The following is a 17,602-nucleotide window of genomic DNA, read 5'->3' on the forward strand; positions in this document are numbered from 1 at the left end:
GTTGGAGATGAAATAAGAGATAAAGAATTAATTTACTTCATACTAGAAGGACTTAGAAAGGAATTTGAATTTGATGTTAAAATTATTAAAAGCAAAAAAGTGAAAGATCTAGCTTCAATCAGACAAGCTTTAAAAGAAACAGAAGGAAAAAATAAACAAAGAGGAAAAGAAATAGAAGTAAGTTCTAAGGCAAAAGAAAACTGGATAAAATCGAAATATGAAAGAAGATGCTTTAATAAAAGAATGTCGAAATAATAATAATAGTATAAAGTGCTTTTGCTGTGGAAAATTCAGCCACAAATCAACTGAATGTAAAATGAAAACTAAACAAGAACACCGACAGCAGAGTAACAAATAAAACTTATAGAATGTCAAGCAAGGAAAGAGAATATGAATCAGCTACATGCTTATTTGAAGTATCTAAGAAAATAGAAAGCTCATATCTTAATCAAGATATAAATGATGGAAAGAATAAAATAAATAAACAAGAGAATAGAAAAATTAAATGGATTATTGATTTAGGAGCTACATCTCACATGGCAACTAATAAAGAAATATTTAATAATTTTAAAGATGAAGAATGACAAATAATGATGGCTGAAAAAGGGGCCATAATTAAATCAGTTGGTATTGGTAACATTAAAATGCAAACTGATAGAAATAAGAACATCTTGAGAGTAGAAAATGTTCTACAAGTACAGAATTTAAGTGAAAATCTGCTGTCAGTATCAAAAATTGTAGATCATGATTTAAAAGTAATTTTTACCAAAAATAAAGCAGAAGTGATCAATAAACAGGGAAACATTCTATATATAGCTAACAGAAATGGAAATAAATTTGAAGTTGAAGGAAATAATGTTGAAGAAGCTAAAATTAGTTATGTTAATGATGTACTATGGCATCAGAGACTAGGTCATATAAATTATCAAAGGCTTATAGAAATGAAAAAACACTCATTGGTCGTTGGATTAGAAAATGTAAAAATTTCTGAAAACAATTGTGAACCTTGTACATTAGGTAAAATAACACGAACATCTTATAAAAGTGTGAAATTTAAGCAATCTGAAGATATTTTAGAATTATGGCACATAGATTTAGCTGGACCAATTAAGAAATCAATAGATGGAAGTTGTTATTTTTTAACAGTGGTAGATGATTACAGTAATTTCATATTTGTGATAACAATTGAGAAGAAGAGTGAAACTTCAGAAGCTCTAATCAAACTTATCATTCAAGAAGAAAGACAAACAGGAAAGAAACTAAAAAGAATTCGTAGTGATAATGGTAGTGAGTTTTTAGCTAAAAATATAAAAGAATTTTTTGAAAAAATGGGAATTAAACATGAACTTACAACCCCTTATACTCCGGAAAGTAATAGAAAAGCTGAACATTTTAATCGCACTATAATTGAATCTGCTAGAACTATGTTAATTGATGCAGAATTACCAATAAAATTTTGGTCTGAAAGTAGCTGTACATGTGAATAACAGGAGTCACAAAAATGATAAAAAGTTTACACCATATGAACTATATAAAGGACACAAGCCTAACATTACTTATCTTAAAAGATTTGGATGTGAAGCATATGTTCATATAAGACGAGAAAAACGTAGAAAGATGGATCTAAAAGCTAAAAAAGGAATTATGATAGGCTATATAGCATGAAGAGAAAAGCATTCAAAATTTATATCCCTGAACTAAATAAAATTCAAGAAGTGAGAGATGTAAAATTTGATGAACAGAAACTTGGATCACCTTTACTAAAAGAAAATTATTTAAATTTTGATAAAAATCAAATATTAGAAGAACTTATTATTTTTTATAAGGAACAAACTAATGGAAATGTAAATAATTCAGAAATAACTAACAGATACTATAGAGAAGATAATACGACAGATGAAGAAGCTGAGAAAATTTTGCCATCCAATAGTGATGATGAACACGATGATAACAATTCATTGGAAAAGCCAACCGAGTATCCGCAAATAAATGAAGAACCTGGAAATGATAATCATGGAAATCCTGTACAGAAAAGACCAGCATGAATTATGAAGCCCCCAGAAAAATTAAAAGATTATGTAGTATACAATACAAATGAAGGATTACCTAAGATGTATGATGAAGCTATAGAATCTGCTGAAAGTGAATTTTGGCTACAAGCAATGACAGAAGAATTGAGTTCAATGGAGGCTAATGAAGTCTGGGAATTAGTTGAAAGACCCACCGATAAGAAAGTTATTAAAAACCGCTGGATATTCTCAAAAAGGGATGAAAAGGGTAATTTAGAAACAATTTACAAAGCAAGACTAGTAGCAACCGGATTTAATCAAAGAAAAGGAATTGATTATGAAGATGGATTTAGCCCAGTAATTAGACTTGCAACCTTTAGAACATTACTATCGATTGCAGTTTACAAAAACTACAAAATAAGATTTTTCAACGTAAAAACTGCATATTTAAATGGGTACTTGGATAAACCAATTTACATGGAACAACCACCTGGCTTTATATCAGATCCGAACAAAGTATATCTTGTAAACAAAAGTATATATGGATTACCACAATCAGGAAAATGCTGGTATGATGAATTATGTAAAGTTCTTAAAGAAAAGAATTTAACTAGACTAAAGTCAGATCCGTGTGTTTATATTTATAAAGATAAGATCAAATATTTTATCATAGCAGTATATGTGGATGACTTAATGCTGATTGGAAATTCAAATTCTGAGATAAATGACATCATCTCTCAACTATCTAAATCGTTCACATTACGAGAAGTCACTCAAACACAAAAATTTTTAGGAATAGACATCCGGCAAGAATCTGGAAAACTTATACTCAGTCAAGAAAACTATATAACTAAAATCTTAAAAACTTTGAAATGGATGAATGTAAACCTATCAAGACTCCAGGAATATTGGGTGAAAATCTTGATGACATAGCATCTTCACCACCTGTGTCGAAGACAAAATATCAAGAAGCATTAGGTTCATTGATGTACTTAGCAACAGGCACAAGGCCAGACTTAGCTTTTGCAGTAAGTAATTTGTCAAGATATAATCAAGATCTCAGAGAGAAACACTGGAAAGCTGTAAAGAGGATATTTAGATATATTAAAGGAACACAAAATACTTGTTTAGTGTATACTTCAGACAATGGGAAATTAAATGCTACATCAGATGCAAGTTGGTGTACCACTGAAGATGGAAAATCATTTGCAGGTTATTTCATTAAATTAGGCAAAAATTTCATAAATTGGAAGTGCAACAAACAAAGAATAGTTGCTCTATCTACAATGGAAGCTGAACTTTTAGCATTCTGCGAATGTGCATGTGAAGTTAAATGGTACATCTTTTTACTTGAAGAATTGGGTCAAGATGATCTAATTGACAAACCAATAGGAATTAAAACAGACTGTCAAGCATTAGTAGATTGGATTAAAAAACCAAAACAAAGTAGCAGTTCAAGGCACATTAATAAAAAATATTTCTTCGTTAAGGATGAACATGAAATGAATCAAATCATTCCTCAGTTTGTGTGTTCACAAAATCAAGAAGCGGATATTTTAACAAAGTATCTACCTAGGGTGAAATTAAAAGATGAACTATTAAAGTATGGACATGACTGACTGATTAAAATTATATCTTTAAATACAAATAAGGGGGGAATTGATAGTATTTGTTTATAAAGCATAATTTTAAGTTTTAATATTTTGGCAACATTGATATTAAATTGTAAAAAGAATGAGTTAAAAATGTATCTGGAAGAGAGTTTTTGATTATTATGGTTTGGTAGAATGTGGTAAGATTTTTTATGCCTGATTTTCTTTAATATTCTTTTTGTATATTGCCATAATGTATTTTTGTTAGAAGTGGATGATTCTTTTGAGAATGTTATATATATGTCAATCTTAAATAACCAACAGTTACTACTGTGTGAGACGGCTGAGAACCTCTGTCCAATAGCGTTGGCAATTCCTTCCCTACTAGCAACTGCTTCACCACTTGTCTTTAAAATGGAAAGTGTGTGCTCTTTGTAGATACCGGACGCTTTCCGGACTCTCTCCCAAACCTTCTTACTCGAAGTTGAAGAGCTAATCGAAGATACATACGAGATCCAAGAATTCTTCTGAATTTTCTTTCGCACCTGCCGAGCTTTTGCTTTAGCCCTTTTGAATATTATGAGATTTGATTCTGAAGGATATCGCCGAAAAATGCTCCAAGCTTTCCTTTGTTTTCTGATGGCATCCTGGCATTTAGGATTCTACCAGGGCTTTGGGTATTTTGGCTGTTTTACCGTATTGTTTTTGGTATACATATATCAGCTGCTTGAATAATTTTATCTGTAATGATCTTCACAGCCTAATCAATGTGCACATTCTTTACTATTTCTTCAGTGAAAAGAGCATAATGTATGAAAGAGTCCCAGTCGGCTTTGTCCAACAAAAAGCGTGGTGTTCTAGATATAAGAATACTCCTATTTCCTGTAATACTTAAGATAATAGGAAAATGATCGCTATTATAGAGATAATTCTCGACATTAAAGAAACAAAATGGCAAAAGCTGTGGAGAAACAATAGCAAGGTGAATGGAAGGTCCTTGTTGGCTAATGAAAATAAGTGCTTTCTGCATTGTTAAGGATACAGAGACAGTGGTCGTGAAGTAGCTGTTCAATTTGCTTCCCACGTGGGTTTGTGTCTTTACTACCCCACAAGGGATTGTGTCCATTGAAATCACCAACTAGAATAAACGGAGCTGGTAGTTGGGCAATTAGATCCTCTAAATCTCTTAAATTAATGTTCTCATTAGGCGGGATGTAAATACTCCAAACAGTAGTAGTCAGTGTTCGAATGCTCAACCGTACTGCAACTGCTTGGAGAGGAGTATCCAAAGGGAGAGCACTCGAAGGGCAATTAATTGAGGTAAGTAGACAGACAATACCACTTGCGCGTTCACTGAATGTCTTATCCTTTCTTATCATCGAGTATCTACGTAGCTTAATTACCAGGTTTGAGGAATGTCTCTTGTATCGCTATACAAATAGGTCGATATTTATTAATAAGTTGCTTAATGCCATCAATACCCTGATAAAAGCCCCGGCAGTTCCATGAAATGAGAGTAGCCATTAGGAATGTTTATTGCTTCAATGCTGTTTCTTTGTTTCGTGAGGTAGAACATTTTTCGAGAGATCTCTGCCTCCATCTGTTTCCATCTCAGATTCGATAAAGTCCGAAAAGATCCCTTTAATAGAGCTTCGGCTTGAGCTTCTCTTTTCCGAGCTTTTGATTTTCTTTTTTGAACTCTCTGTTTCTTGTGTTTTTATTTCTCGACTTTCTATTGTCTGTTTGGAAGGAGGTAGAAGAAAAACTTTTTCTTTGTCATTTGTTTTTGGTTCAGGTGTCTTCTTCTGTGTGCTATGCAATGTGTGTGTGTGTGTGTATTTAATTATGGCAAAGCACACTAGGGCTATCTGCCTAAGAGGAGGGATGCCTTTCGTGGAGGACTTTCTAAGGGAAACTGGCACGTATACACGTTACACATGGGGAAAACCACGAAAACACCCATGCAGCCAGCCCGTTCGCGGGATTCGAACCTCGGACCGAACTACCAGTGTTCAGCGACTTTACCGCTCGGCCGCTGGTGGGCCCCGGTGCTATGCAATGTTTGTGTACTTATTGACCAATATGATTTAGTGGCTTGTGCATAGGAGACATTTGCTTTTGACTGACCCATGCTAAAAAGTTTCTTAGCTTCAGGATAGGAGATTTTTCTTGTAGTCTTAATATGCTGTATTTTTTTCTCTTCTTTCCACTTAGGGCAGTTTCGTGAGTATGCTGGATGATCGGCATGACAGTTTGCACATTTTGGATCAGCTACACATTCCTGACTTTAGTGACCACCTGCAGAACAGCGAGCACATGCCAGGTTTCCCCGGCATACGGCCTTCGCATGGCCAAACCGTTGACACTTGAAGCAGCGCAGTGGGTTCGGCACGTAAGGTTTGATGGGGCAATTCAGGTAACCTGCCTTAATGGCTTTCGGTAGCTCTGGAGATGAAAAAGTCAGAATAAGATGTTTTGTGTTGACGAGTTGCCTGTCTCTACGGACTTTTATTCGGCAGACCCCACACACATTTTGCTCAGCGAGTTCTTTTGAAAGTTCATCCTCAGAGACTGATATCAAGTCTATTTCCGAAATGACACCTCTTGACGTGTTCAAAGACTTATGTGGGGATACAGTAATAGAACGTTCCTTCATTTTGGTGATTTTTAGGAGAGAGGAAGATTGTGCATCAGATGTAGTCTCGATGAGCAGAGATCCTGAACGGAGCTTTTTTATGTGTTTTGGCTCGCCTGCTGAGGCCACAATATGCTTATGGATGAAGAATGGTGATAAATTTTTAGCTGACCAGTAATAACTAAGAACTTTGGACATTTGCTTGTGCTAACTAAGGTCGAAGTGCAAATTCTTTTAGCAGCTCCAGAATTTTCCGTATCCATATGGTTAGGAGAAGAAGTTAAAGTTTTCAAATTGAAAAGAGAGAAAGTTTCGGGCCCGACCGCCCTACCCACCATGGAGCCCAACAAGGGAACACAGATCCCTGTGTTAGGGCTAGCCGGGCCGATACGCAAACTGAAGCCCCACAGTCGGGTTTCCCGAAAGCGGAGACTTCCGAGAGCTTATCCCCTAGCCACTGACCAATAGGACTAGTGACCAGCCGATTGACACTAGCGGGGACAGCTAAGTGCCTCCCGTTTTAAGTAGAAGCAGAGGCCAAAGCAGTGTGTTGGGGACAGTATCTCGCCCCTCAACTGCCAGGATCCTCCTTTCCCACCCTACGGGTCACCATGCACGGCAAACGCATAGGCGGTATTCTCACCATGGTGAAACAGAAACCAGAGTAGTAGCTGCATCTCACAGTGAGCCCCAACTTCCTGTAGAGGAAACCACAAGGGAGAGAAATAGGAGAGAGAGAGTTAGATAAGAGGAGAGGAAAGAAAGAGCTAGATAAGAGGAGAGGTCACTGGGGCCCCGGGAGTGTGACACCCGATCACCAAGACGGCAATCCCCTGAGGGTTCTTCACCTGCCATGCTTTAGCTGGGCATGTTGGAACGGCCTTCACGCCTAGGGTGGCCCTACCAGGAGCTATGCTCCCGACGTACTTCGCCCATTCGTAGCACGTGGAGGGAAAAAAAAAAAAAAAAACAGAATGTGACAATCTACGCTAAAAAAATAATCTGCCACCCACAAAGAAAAGAGTGGGAGAAAGAAGTTCACCGCATTGGATTGGCTGGTTAAGCCGCGAGTTGGGAGAAACCGCAGGTTACTGGATTCGAAGTAGTCGGTAGTTGGCGGTAAAACACGATGCAATTGGCGAAAAATTCTAAAATTTCGACAAAAATCACTAAAAACACTTGAAAAAAAAAATCGTAAAAAATGGATTACGATCGTAAAATCGTAAAGACAAACACATTTTCGTAAAAATTTAGAAAAATTCGTAAAAGTTGGCAGGTATGTATTATACATAATATTTTCCAAGCTTAATATTTGGATTGTTTCTGTTTTATGTCTTCCACCCCATTAAAATGATAAACTGAGGTTCCAATGAGTAATGTTTTCAATAGATTAATAAGTATTTCATTATTTGTTCAACTACAGAACCAGAAACGGGGGAAAATTTCCTGACATTTAAATCACTTTCGCCTGTTTTTTAATTTACTTCATTATCACAATTTATTTGATTCTATAAAAATTGAAACTAATTATTACTTCTCCTTCAGGAACAGATGAAAATTTGCTTGCAATTTCTTCAAGAGAAATATGAGTTTCATCCAACTCCTTCAATGTTTGCTCTGCTTTCTAAAATTAATTAAAAACAATTTTACCATAATTAACTACATATCATTAAGGGAAAATTTACAATTTAAACAACTTCAAGTCTTTTTTAATAAAATATATGAAACAATTACCTACTTCACAATATAAATGCATTATTAATTTAAAGGAAAAAATTACATTTTTTAAAACAAATCTCTTCCCTATCAATGTAAAAAATTAGAAAGCAGTAAAAATCTTTTTAAATGACCCAAAATACTTTAGGAAAATAAAACTTATGGAAAATTAAATAAACTAAAAAAATAAATAAAATTAAATTAAATGATATAAAACTTAAATCATATAAAACTTAAATCATATTACCCAACTAATTAACAACAAAGTACTTTGTGAGGAAATACTTTTCTCTTAAAAAATGCAAAAAAGATATAAAAATCTAAATACAACAGAGGTGCCCACAAGCAAGCTTAAAATTAACCAAGAATATGAAATCTCATGTCATTTTGCAAAATAAACGCTATTTTTCCATTTTGAATTCAACAATCAATTTTGAATAAACAAGTTATCCACCAGATTTACATAACCCAATGAAAGATAGTCTAAAGATATTGTCTTTCATATGTTAAGTTACTTATAAGGAAAACTAATTCATTTTATCAGCAGTAAAATATAGGATGAAATAACTACAATTTAACTATTTTAACTACTTTGTGAAAAGATACCTATTTCTGATGAAACAAAGTTTAAAGATGAAGTACAGCATGGTCCAAGATAAACCCAAAGCAAGTGAAGAATGCATGAAGGCAATATTACATAAGTAAATGAGAGACAAGTTCAATGTGCATAACAGCTTGCTATGTAGCATTTGATGTGTTATTGTTTGTTGTGATGTTGAATAGACTAATGCTTTTTGAGTTCTCCATTCCCATATCCATTTTGATTTATCTTGGGCCACCCTGTACTCTTTACATATCCAAACACTAAGCCATCTGCAAACGACTAATAAAAATATTATAATCAAACAAGGTCTTTGTTTTTAAGGGATTAAAAGTTAGTTTCTGAAAATACTATTGAAATGCATAATCAGTTATGCACATAAATAATTCTTAATTTTATTTTAACATATACAGTCAAAAGTCGTTAATTCGGACACCCATAATCCAGAATGATCTATAATCCGGACCTCAAAGCTAAATACTTTCTGCGCACGCGCCGCGTTGACACATGCGCACAGGCGTTTACGCATGCGCGTAAGACTTTTTACGACTGCGCATATGCGTGTGCGCAAATGCAGAATACGTTTTCGCGGGCGCGTTTTATGCATAAGTATAAGCTAAAATTATCTAATTATCTATATCAGTTAATGTTGATGGTTGCGTTGTTCCTTAATTTTCGAACTGGATCCGGCTTATTATTTTTTGCAGACTGTAAGAGCAATACTATAAAAGTAAACTTGAACTTTCGATTATGTCAAATAGAATTTCCGATTCTGGAGCTCCCAAAGAATCATACAAAACAAAAGTATGTTTCGATGTCCATCAAACAAAAAGTGGAATTGCTGCAAAAAATGGATAAAGACATGAAGAATGTGACAGAGAGGTGAGTGAAAACGAAAAAATTTCGATTCACAAGTTAGTCGGTATTCTCGGCACAGCAATTAACGGGACTTTGTAACTGAACAAGAAATTATGTCTGTTTATAGAATTAAAGAGAAAGTATTATCACATAAAACGAAGCAACTTAAACAACTTACATTGAAAGAAATGTTTAATAAAGTAAACAAATAAATATTAAGCTTTTTTTTTTTTTTTTTGTAAATTTTGATACCCTTTAGATCATAATTGTTCTTTATTTCATAAATTATGGTTTCATATTTTTAATTTTAGAATTTCTGCATGCCATCTTACAAGATTTAAACTGATGATCTATAATCCGGAATCGCCGAAGTCCCGACGAGTCCGGATTAACAACTTTTGACTGTATATATATTAAGATACAATAACATGCCAAACAAATATTAATTTAGAAGTCAAACAACAAAAATCAGCGTAATATTTTCAAATTTTCACAGGACTAGTTTCGATGGTTTTACTGAACCATCATCCTCAGCTGCAAAAGCGCATATGAACGAGATAAGATATAATGATTAGATAAGATAAGAAAGCCTGGACAGGAGATAAGCTACAAATGCCATCTGTTGATGAAACCAGAACTAAAACGTAATTTCTTTGAAGGCTGAGTGTGTGTGCATGCTAGATAAAATACTACTTACTCATACCAAATCATTTTATGCTGCATTATTTCAAAATTAATCAATAATTCTTACATAATGAGAATGATGCAAGTATTTACATAATGCTTCAGCCAATTAGAATATCGAAATTTGCAAACTGAAACTTTTAGCAACCAATCAGAATAAAGTCAAACCAAAACTCACAGGGTTCATAGCCACATTTTAGTTAAAAAAAATAATCACCTATAAGCACTTTTCAAGCACATTTTAAGAAAAAAAATAAGCACCTGTCTAATTACATTATACACAACTGCATAACCTTAAAAATTAGACTCGTAATTTAAAATATGAGAAATGCAGTATTTATTAAAAGAGAATAAGGATTACCTCAACCATGGATAATAATTACTCTTTTTTAAATTTTAAATAACAGTTCAATATACAGAACTAGTTTGCAATGAGAGAAAAAAAAAACTATGCAGAACTAAACTATATTACAAGAGTTAATGATGAAATTTCAGTTCAAAATAGAGGAAATAAATAATGATAAGGCATATTTATTCTATTCGCTTGGAACTTAATAATAAATACACTTTATTTTCCCACTCATATTGATATTTAACTAATTTAAATCTAAATTCTGAACATTTTCTAAATTTTCGTCGTATATCAGTTTTCCTTTAACAGATATTGCAAGAAAAGTAATTTAAGTAAAAAAGAGGAACATTTCTGAAATCAGAAGACAGAAATTTGCTTCATGCAGTCATCTTTAACAGTAAAAGGTTAACTAACCCACAAACTTGGAAATTGGCGAATATTCGGACAGTCGAGCATAACTTGAAGGAGCGGAGGGGGCGGGGGGTAGACTGTAGCCGCTCTTTAGATTTTTCTGCTAAACCAACGGAACAAACCAACAAAACAAACAAAAACAAACCAACGGAACAGAAAAATATTCTGCTTTGCAAGCACAGTAAAACTCTTTTAAGTGTTCATAAACAAATCTCGGACCGAACTTCAAAATTAATCATCTCTGCAAAATATTGCAAACGTTATTGCGCAATACGTGCGCCGTAATTCTTCCCTACATGATATTACGCAATCAGATTCAACAGCTGCCGGTATTGGGAGAATAAAGAACTAAATAAAGGAAAAGAAAGAGACTTACCAATCTGGGGTGTTTTTCATTCTAATTTTCAACAGACTGAGTGAAATTTCCGGAATAGAATAATTCTTCGCTTGGGTTGGTAGACCGCAAAACTTTTAGTCCTATTGAATCCAGATTGGAAAGTGACCCCCCCCCAAAAAATGTCCGTTGCTTGTTTTGCAGCGAACTGTAACAGTTTCAATATTCGAGATTTTTTGGAGAAAGGGGAGAACCTCCTAATCTTCGTACTGTATAATGTATTGGCCAAAAAAAATGAAATTATTTTGACTATTCGATTACTTTCCCTTTATTTAAGCCATTCCGAATATTATTCCTTAGAAAGCTAATCTGTGTTAAAACACAACCACTTTTGGAAGTTTACTATATTTCAGCAGTTACTGCAACTATGTTATTAAAAACATTCATACATATGCTCATAATATAAGCATAACGATCATAATAAACACGAATATGAACTGACCAAGCAGAACGAAAATGCAAATTTTTAAGATCTTGATAAAAATTCAAACGTGTGTAGTATTTGGGTGCGAGGAAAAGAATGCCGAATTTAGCGGAATTTTCTACTGCTTTCACAATTCTTTGACCAATAGAACGACGGGCACCTGTCTGTACTCTTCGTGCACACTAAAGGTTATGTTAATGCAGAGAAAGGGGGAAAAGCTATTTTTGGGAGTATGACTCACCATCTGACATTCCATATTAGGAAGAAAAGTTGTTTATTTAGTTTCGGCTTTGGTACGGGGGAAAATTGCGCGTTAATTAAAAAAAAAAATAAATAAATAAAATAAGCAAAAAATAAGCACTAAAAACAAAAAAATAAGGGCTTTAAATAAAAAGTAAGCACCTATAAGGGCCTTTATATTTTATTTTCAAATATAAGGACTTATAAGCACTTATAAGGACCACTACGAACCCTGACTCAGTTTTACCAAATCGACACCCTATGATCTGGGCATTCCCCTCCTTTCTATAGCATGCTTCAAAAATGTGAGAAGTACTTTGTTAAAAAGATAGGCACACACCTGAAACATGCTGAATTAGCCACGACTGCAACTATCTTCTTATGAACAGTTTTCCTGATTAGCATTTATGTCATCACCAAAATTGATTTTATTACATACATATGTGTGTGTGATGTTTCAGTGTAGATGATGACTCAAGGCTTCGAATTAAACAGATAAATAGATAAAAGGATGACACTTTGAAGACAGACACATCATTTGAACACATAGTTAACATATCATCACGGGTGCAGTATGCACCCACACAATTTTGAAAACTTGCATTCTCCCACAATGGAAGCAAAGCGAACATATACAAGTAGCAGTGAGAGGAATAGAGAAAATAAAAAGGGTCTGATGCAACAGAAAAACAGCAATATTTATAGACAACATTTCTTTAATCTGATTGGCTGAGAGTTTACTGCATTGCAGGATAATTACATAAACTCAAAGCGAATTAATTTTTCAGATGATGCATTTTAGATTTATACGTTGGTATTTTTAAGATAAGAAGGGACATAGCCAAATTAAAATGAGTAAATTTCAGTTTCATATTTTTTTTATTTCACATAGATCCCCTTCAAAGAGAAAAAAAGCTTAGCAACAGAAAAGCCTTTATTGAAAAATTATTAGAGTTAGCAAAACAAGAGAATTTTGATCTAAATTTTGAATACAACATTTTTGGTCAATGAATACAAATTTCAGATTTTACTGAAAATTTTAGAAGAATGAAATGTTTTCAAGTCCAGTTTTAAAAGTTTGTAAGAAATAATTAGAAACATTCACTGTTCTTAAAAATCTTTGCTGGAATATAATAATGTAATTTCAACAGTCGCCGTCTTGAAAGTCTTCTTGTAGAAACTATTGTATTCAATGTAAAACCAAAATATTTTCTTATTGTAAAGCAATGTAAAATTAACTTCATAAATTAATAACATAGAAAACTAACATTCCCATACAATACGATAGTAAAATAACTTAAATGGGCAGGTCCTCAAAAAGCATATCAGTGCAGAAACTTGCTGATGGCTGTGGGATGCTTAAATTTTCATTCCTTATGCAATGTAAGTGGCTTTTAACATTGTAAAAATAGATCAAAGTTATTAACTACAATGTATGGCCATAAAATTCTTCAAATTACAGAACTAAAATTTCAAAAACTCTACACAAAAACGATCATCACGTGACATCACAGTTATTCAGAAGGAAAGAATTGCATAATCTCATAACTGCTGAAAGGTTAAAGGGCATTGAATGAATCTTTTTTTTTTTTTTTTCAGGGAAACTATTATATTATTTCAAGAAAATTTTGATTTTCTCTTGCAATAATAGAGAAATCTAATGCAATCTTAACTTGTTCCTTCGAGACTTGAAGAATACAACTTTAATTTTGTTGGCTGACTAGAACAAGAAGTACAATACTACCTTCCTAATTTTCTTTTCTTTTTTGGTACAGTTTAAATTAGTAAAGAATATGAACCAAAAATAAAACCAAAAACATACCTTAATAACTGTTTCAGGAAATTTTGCTAGCCTTGCGACATGAATACCAAAACTTTCATCAGAGCATCCTAAAAAAAGGACAGTATAACCAATAGCATCTAAATAAACCAACAGCTGTAAAGTATCTAACAGATACTTTATTTCAACAGTTACTACTTTAAAAATTCAACAGTTATACTTTTAAAAGACTATTCAAAAAGCCTTCTGATAATAAATATATAATAAAATATACATATAAATTATAATTTGGAAATTATAAGGACAACTAATTAAATGCCTTAATAATGCAAATCTTCTAACTCGTTCAAGACCATAAACTAATCTTTTAAAAAATGTTATTTTTAAATTATCACTAAACAGTAACTGAAATCAATTTCAAGTTTATAAAAAATTATTGTGGAGAAAAGAATTCAGTAAAACAAGATATATAAAGAACTTTGCTTTAACTCATACGCTAATTTTTACCAAAGGCCTCAATCTGATAAAAACATTGAAAAATTCTCTTTAGTAACAGAAAGACAAAATATTTTTTAAATCTAAGTACCTTGTTAATTCATTAATTTATTTGTCATTGTCATCTCTGTGTAAGATGATGTTTCTGCTTTAAATTATTGTAGTTGCATAGTGTACACATTTGGACTTTGCCACATAGAAAATTTAAAATATGAAAGGTTATTTATGAAACAATAAAGCATTTATAATCTTAACAAAAAATGGAAAGGAAAAATGTTAATTTTTGTTTTGCTTCATTAATGTAACAGTGTAATGTAATGTAGACTGAACCCCCCCCCCCCCCCCGAAAAAAAAAAAAAAAAAACTTCTCATTAACCATATAAGAGGTGAAAATAAAAATGTGATTTTCTAGCCAGCAAGTGCTTCAAGCCAAAACAACATGCAGCATGATTGAATATTATTGCAAATAATGCTGTTTTCTGCACCCACACAAAAAAACACAGTTAATAGGAACAATAGTATTCATTCTCCCACTGTGTGCGAAAAAAGAAAAAAAAAAAATTTTTTTTTTAAAGTTTCATGGAAGTTTAGATAATAAATCATTCCAGTTACTGGACATCTGGATCACACACTTTACACTGTATAAATATATGCACTTACTTAATCAACTTCTGCATGGCCGTGAGTTATCAGGAAACCAGTTCTCACACGGGCAACACCTGGATGAACTTACAAGAGAACAAAATTATCTTGAAATTATCAAGCAGATTGCCTCCCAACAAACAACAGTGTTACCAGACTGAACTTCTGGTTACAATATGAGCAGTCACATAGATAACCAGAAAAGAATAGATACTATTTCTAAAAACATACTTGGTATAGTCTGCACTATTTGAATGATTCTGCACAGCATCCCATATTGCACTAAATCTTCGATAACCTGGATCAAAGCTTATTTCAGAATCCTTGGCAATGAAACAACTGATTACCTTGCTAAAAGCATTATTTGGATTCATTCACTGCAGATTACCAAATATCCTCTCAAAAAAAAGCTATAGTTTTGAAAGACAATAGACAAGCAAAATAGAATGATTTTGAGACAAGAGAATCAGCATACCTGTATTTACTGAAGATGTACTTACAGATGGAGGACAAAATAATACGATCACCTGTGAAATAATGGAAAATCTTTATTAATAGGGGGTTGGAGGGCCCACTAGCGGCCGAGCGGTAAAAGCCGCTGAACACTGGAATTCGGTCCAGGGTTCGAGTCCTGGCGAACGGGCTGGCTGCATGGGCGTTTTCGTGTTTTTCCCCATGTGCAACGTGGATACGAGCCAGTTTCCCTTAAAAAGATCTTCATGGGGCATCCCTCCCTTTCCGTGTAGTGCCCAAGGGCGGAGCACGTAATAAGAAAAAATAATAATAATAATAACTAAAAAAATAGGGGGTTGGACCACCTTTTGACTGAAGTACAGATTGAATGCAACGTGGGATAGATGCACAAAGGTCATGGACAATAGTTAAAGGAATATTATTAAGTAATTCCTCCTGCAGAGCGGTCTCTAATTCTGAAAGTCCAGAGAGAGGTGGAAATTGGGAACAAAGTTTGGACTCCAAATATGCCCATAAATGTTCAATAATATTCAAGTCTGGAGACTGAGGGGGACCAAGCGAGATGTTCAACTGCATCGTCATGCTCTTCGAACCATTCTTGAATACACCTAGCAGTATGGATAGGGGCGTTGTCGTCTTGTAAAAGTGGTCGCTCCCTAGGGAATACAATCTGGACAAAAAGGATGGACATGATCCCCTAGAATGCTTAGATAGTAATTGAATGTGATCATCACATGCAGAATAACAAGTGGCCCAAAACCGTGCCAAGATATCACACCCCACACCATAATGGTGATACTCCCATGCTTCACAGTCGGCAAGAGGCAGTCAGGATGAAATGCTTCTTTGGGCGTTCTCCACACATAAACACGTCCAGTCATCTGAAATAGGGTGAATGACAATTCATCTTACCATATTACCTGTTGCCACTGCTGTCAGGGCCAGCCTTTGCGATCTCTGCACCACTGGCGTCGCATTAGTTGCTATCACCAAGGGTTTATGAATTGACACTCTGCCATAAATGTTCGCAGCATGAAGTTCCCTTTTGACAGTTTTTGTTGAAACGGAGTTCTGAAGGTGACTGTTCATTTCAGATGTTATCTCGGATAATGACTGCTTGTGCTTTTGGTCTACTATGTGATTCAAGACCCGTCTATCCGTATCAGCCAGCTTTGACTTTTTGCCACTGTTGTGCTTTGAAGACATCTTTCGTGTACACCGTTATGACAGCGTATCCTCTTTCGTGTACGCTGTCATAACGGCTGATACCCTACTCCTTGCACCCCCACAAGGTTTGCTATTTCTGTAACCGATGCTCCACTTAAACGCACTCCAAGTATCATTCCTCTTTGGAACTCTGACAGGTCTCACATATCAACTTGTCACAGGCAGTTCGATCGAAACATGCAACGCAAGTGACTGCTGTTGAGAGACTGATACCTTCCTCTTCACGCTCACTAGGTGGCAGACTTCTGTTGCAGGTGTGAAATATGTCATACTTTTTCACAGATGTTCGCATTATTTTGTCCTCCATCTGTAGTTTGTCACTCAGATAACATGCTACCGACTAAAGTCCTTATCATCAAAATGACCAAAACCATTTTTATGTCTGGCTTCTCGAGTAGTTACAATGTTTTAAAATCTGCATTAATATAAACTGTTTCCAAAATAACTTTGGCAGTTCTTTTCATTATCTCTCTAACGCTTTTCAAGACCAGCGCTTCAAATAGTTATGAAACAGTCTCATGAAATAGCAAGTATTCATAAATCTATTTAGGCTAGCAGACAACATAGACAGTAGTTTATTAAGTTACAATTTACATGTGAAGGCCATTTAAAAAACAGTAAGCTTCATTTATTCATAGAATTATTTTAGTTCTTTCTGATTATCCCATGAAAAGCAATAATGAAAGCAACATACTATGTCACCAAAATGTATTTATGTGGCAATCGAAGTATGCACACGCATGGCAGATAAGCATGGATTCCTGCCTTTAAAGTTTACACTCATTAGTGTGTTTTCTGGAACGAGTACAGTACAAAGTCTTTAATCTGGACTCTTCGGGACTTCGGCGATTCCAGATTAGGGGTTTTTCCGGATTATAGATCATCAATTTAAATCTGGTAATATGGCATGCAGAAATTATAAAATTAAAAATATAAAACCGTAATTTATGAAGTAAAGAGCAATTATGATCTAAAGAGTATCAAAATTTACAAAAAAACAAGAGCTTAATATTTATTTGTTTACTTTATAAAACATTTTTTTCAATGTAAGTTGTTTAAGTTGCTTTG

General features: G+C 34.1%; 1 protein-coding gene across 2 annotated transcripts in view; it reads right to left on the minus strand.

Annotated features, from left to right (window-relative positions):
• spel1 (DNA mismatch repair protein spel1) overlaps positions 1–17,602 on the minus strand; it is a 181,230-nt gene that overhangs the window by 11,707 nt on the left and 151,921 nt on the right. For both annotated transcript variants that reach the window (XM_085821872.1, XM_085821875.1), the window contains 2 exons: positions 13,739–13,806; positions 7,771–7,860 (listed from right to left, as the gene is read on the minus strand). In XM_085821872.1, coding sequence (XP_085677998.1) covers positions 7,771–7,860; positions 13,739–13,806 — 158 coding nt within the window. The remainder of the gene's footprint in view (positions 1–7,770; positions 7,861–13,738; positions 13,807–17,602) is intronic.

Source organism: Stegodyphus dumicola, chromosome 1, assembly GCF_044657685.1.
Source record: "Stegodyphus dumicola isolate Sdum_Otavi_A_Nest chromosome 1, ASM4465768v1".
Taxonomy (NCBI): Eukaryota; Metazoa; Arthropoda; class Arachnida; order Araneae; family Eresidae; genus Stegodyphus; species Stegodyphus dumicola.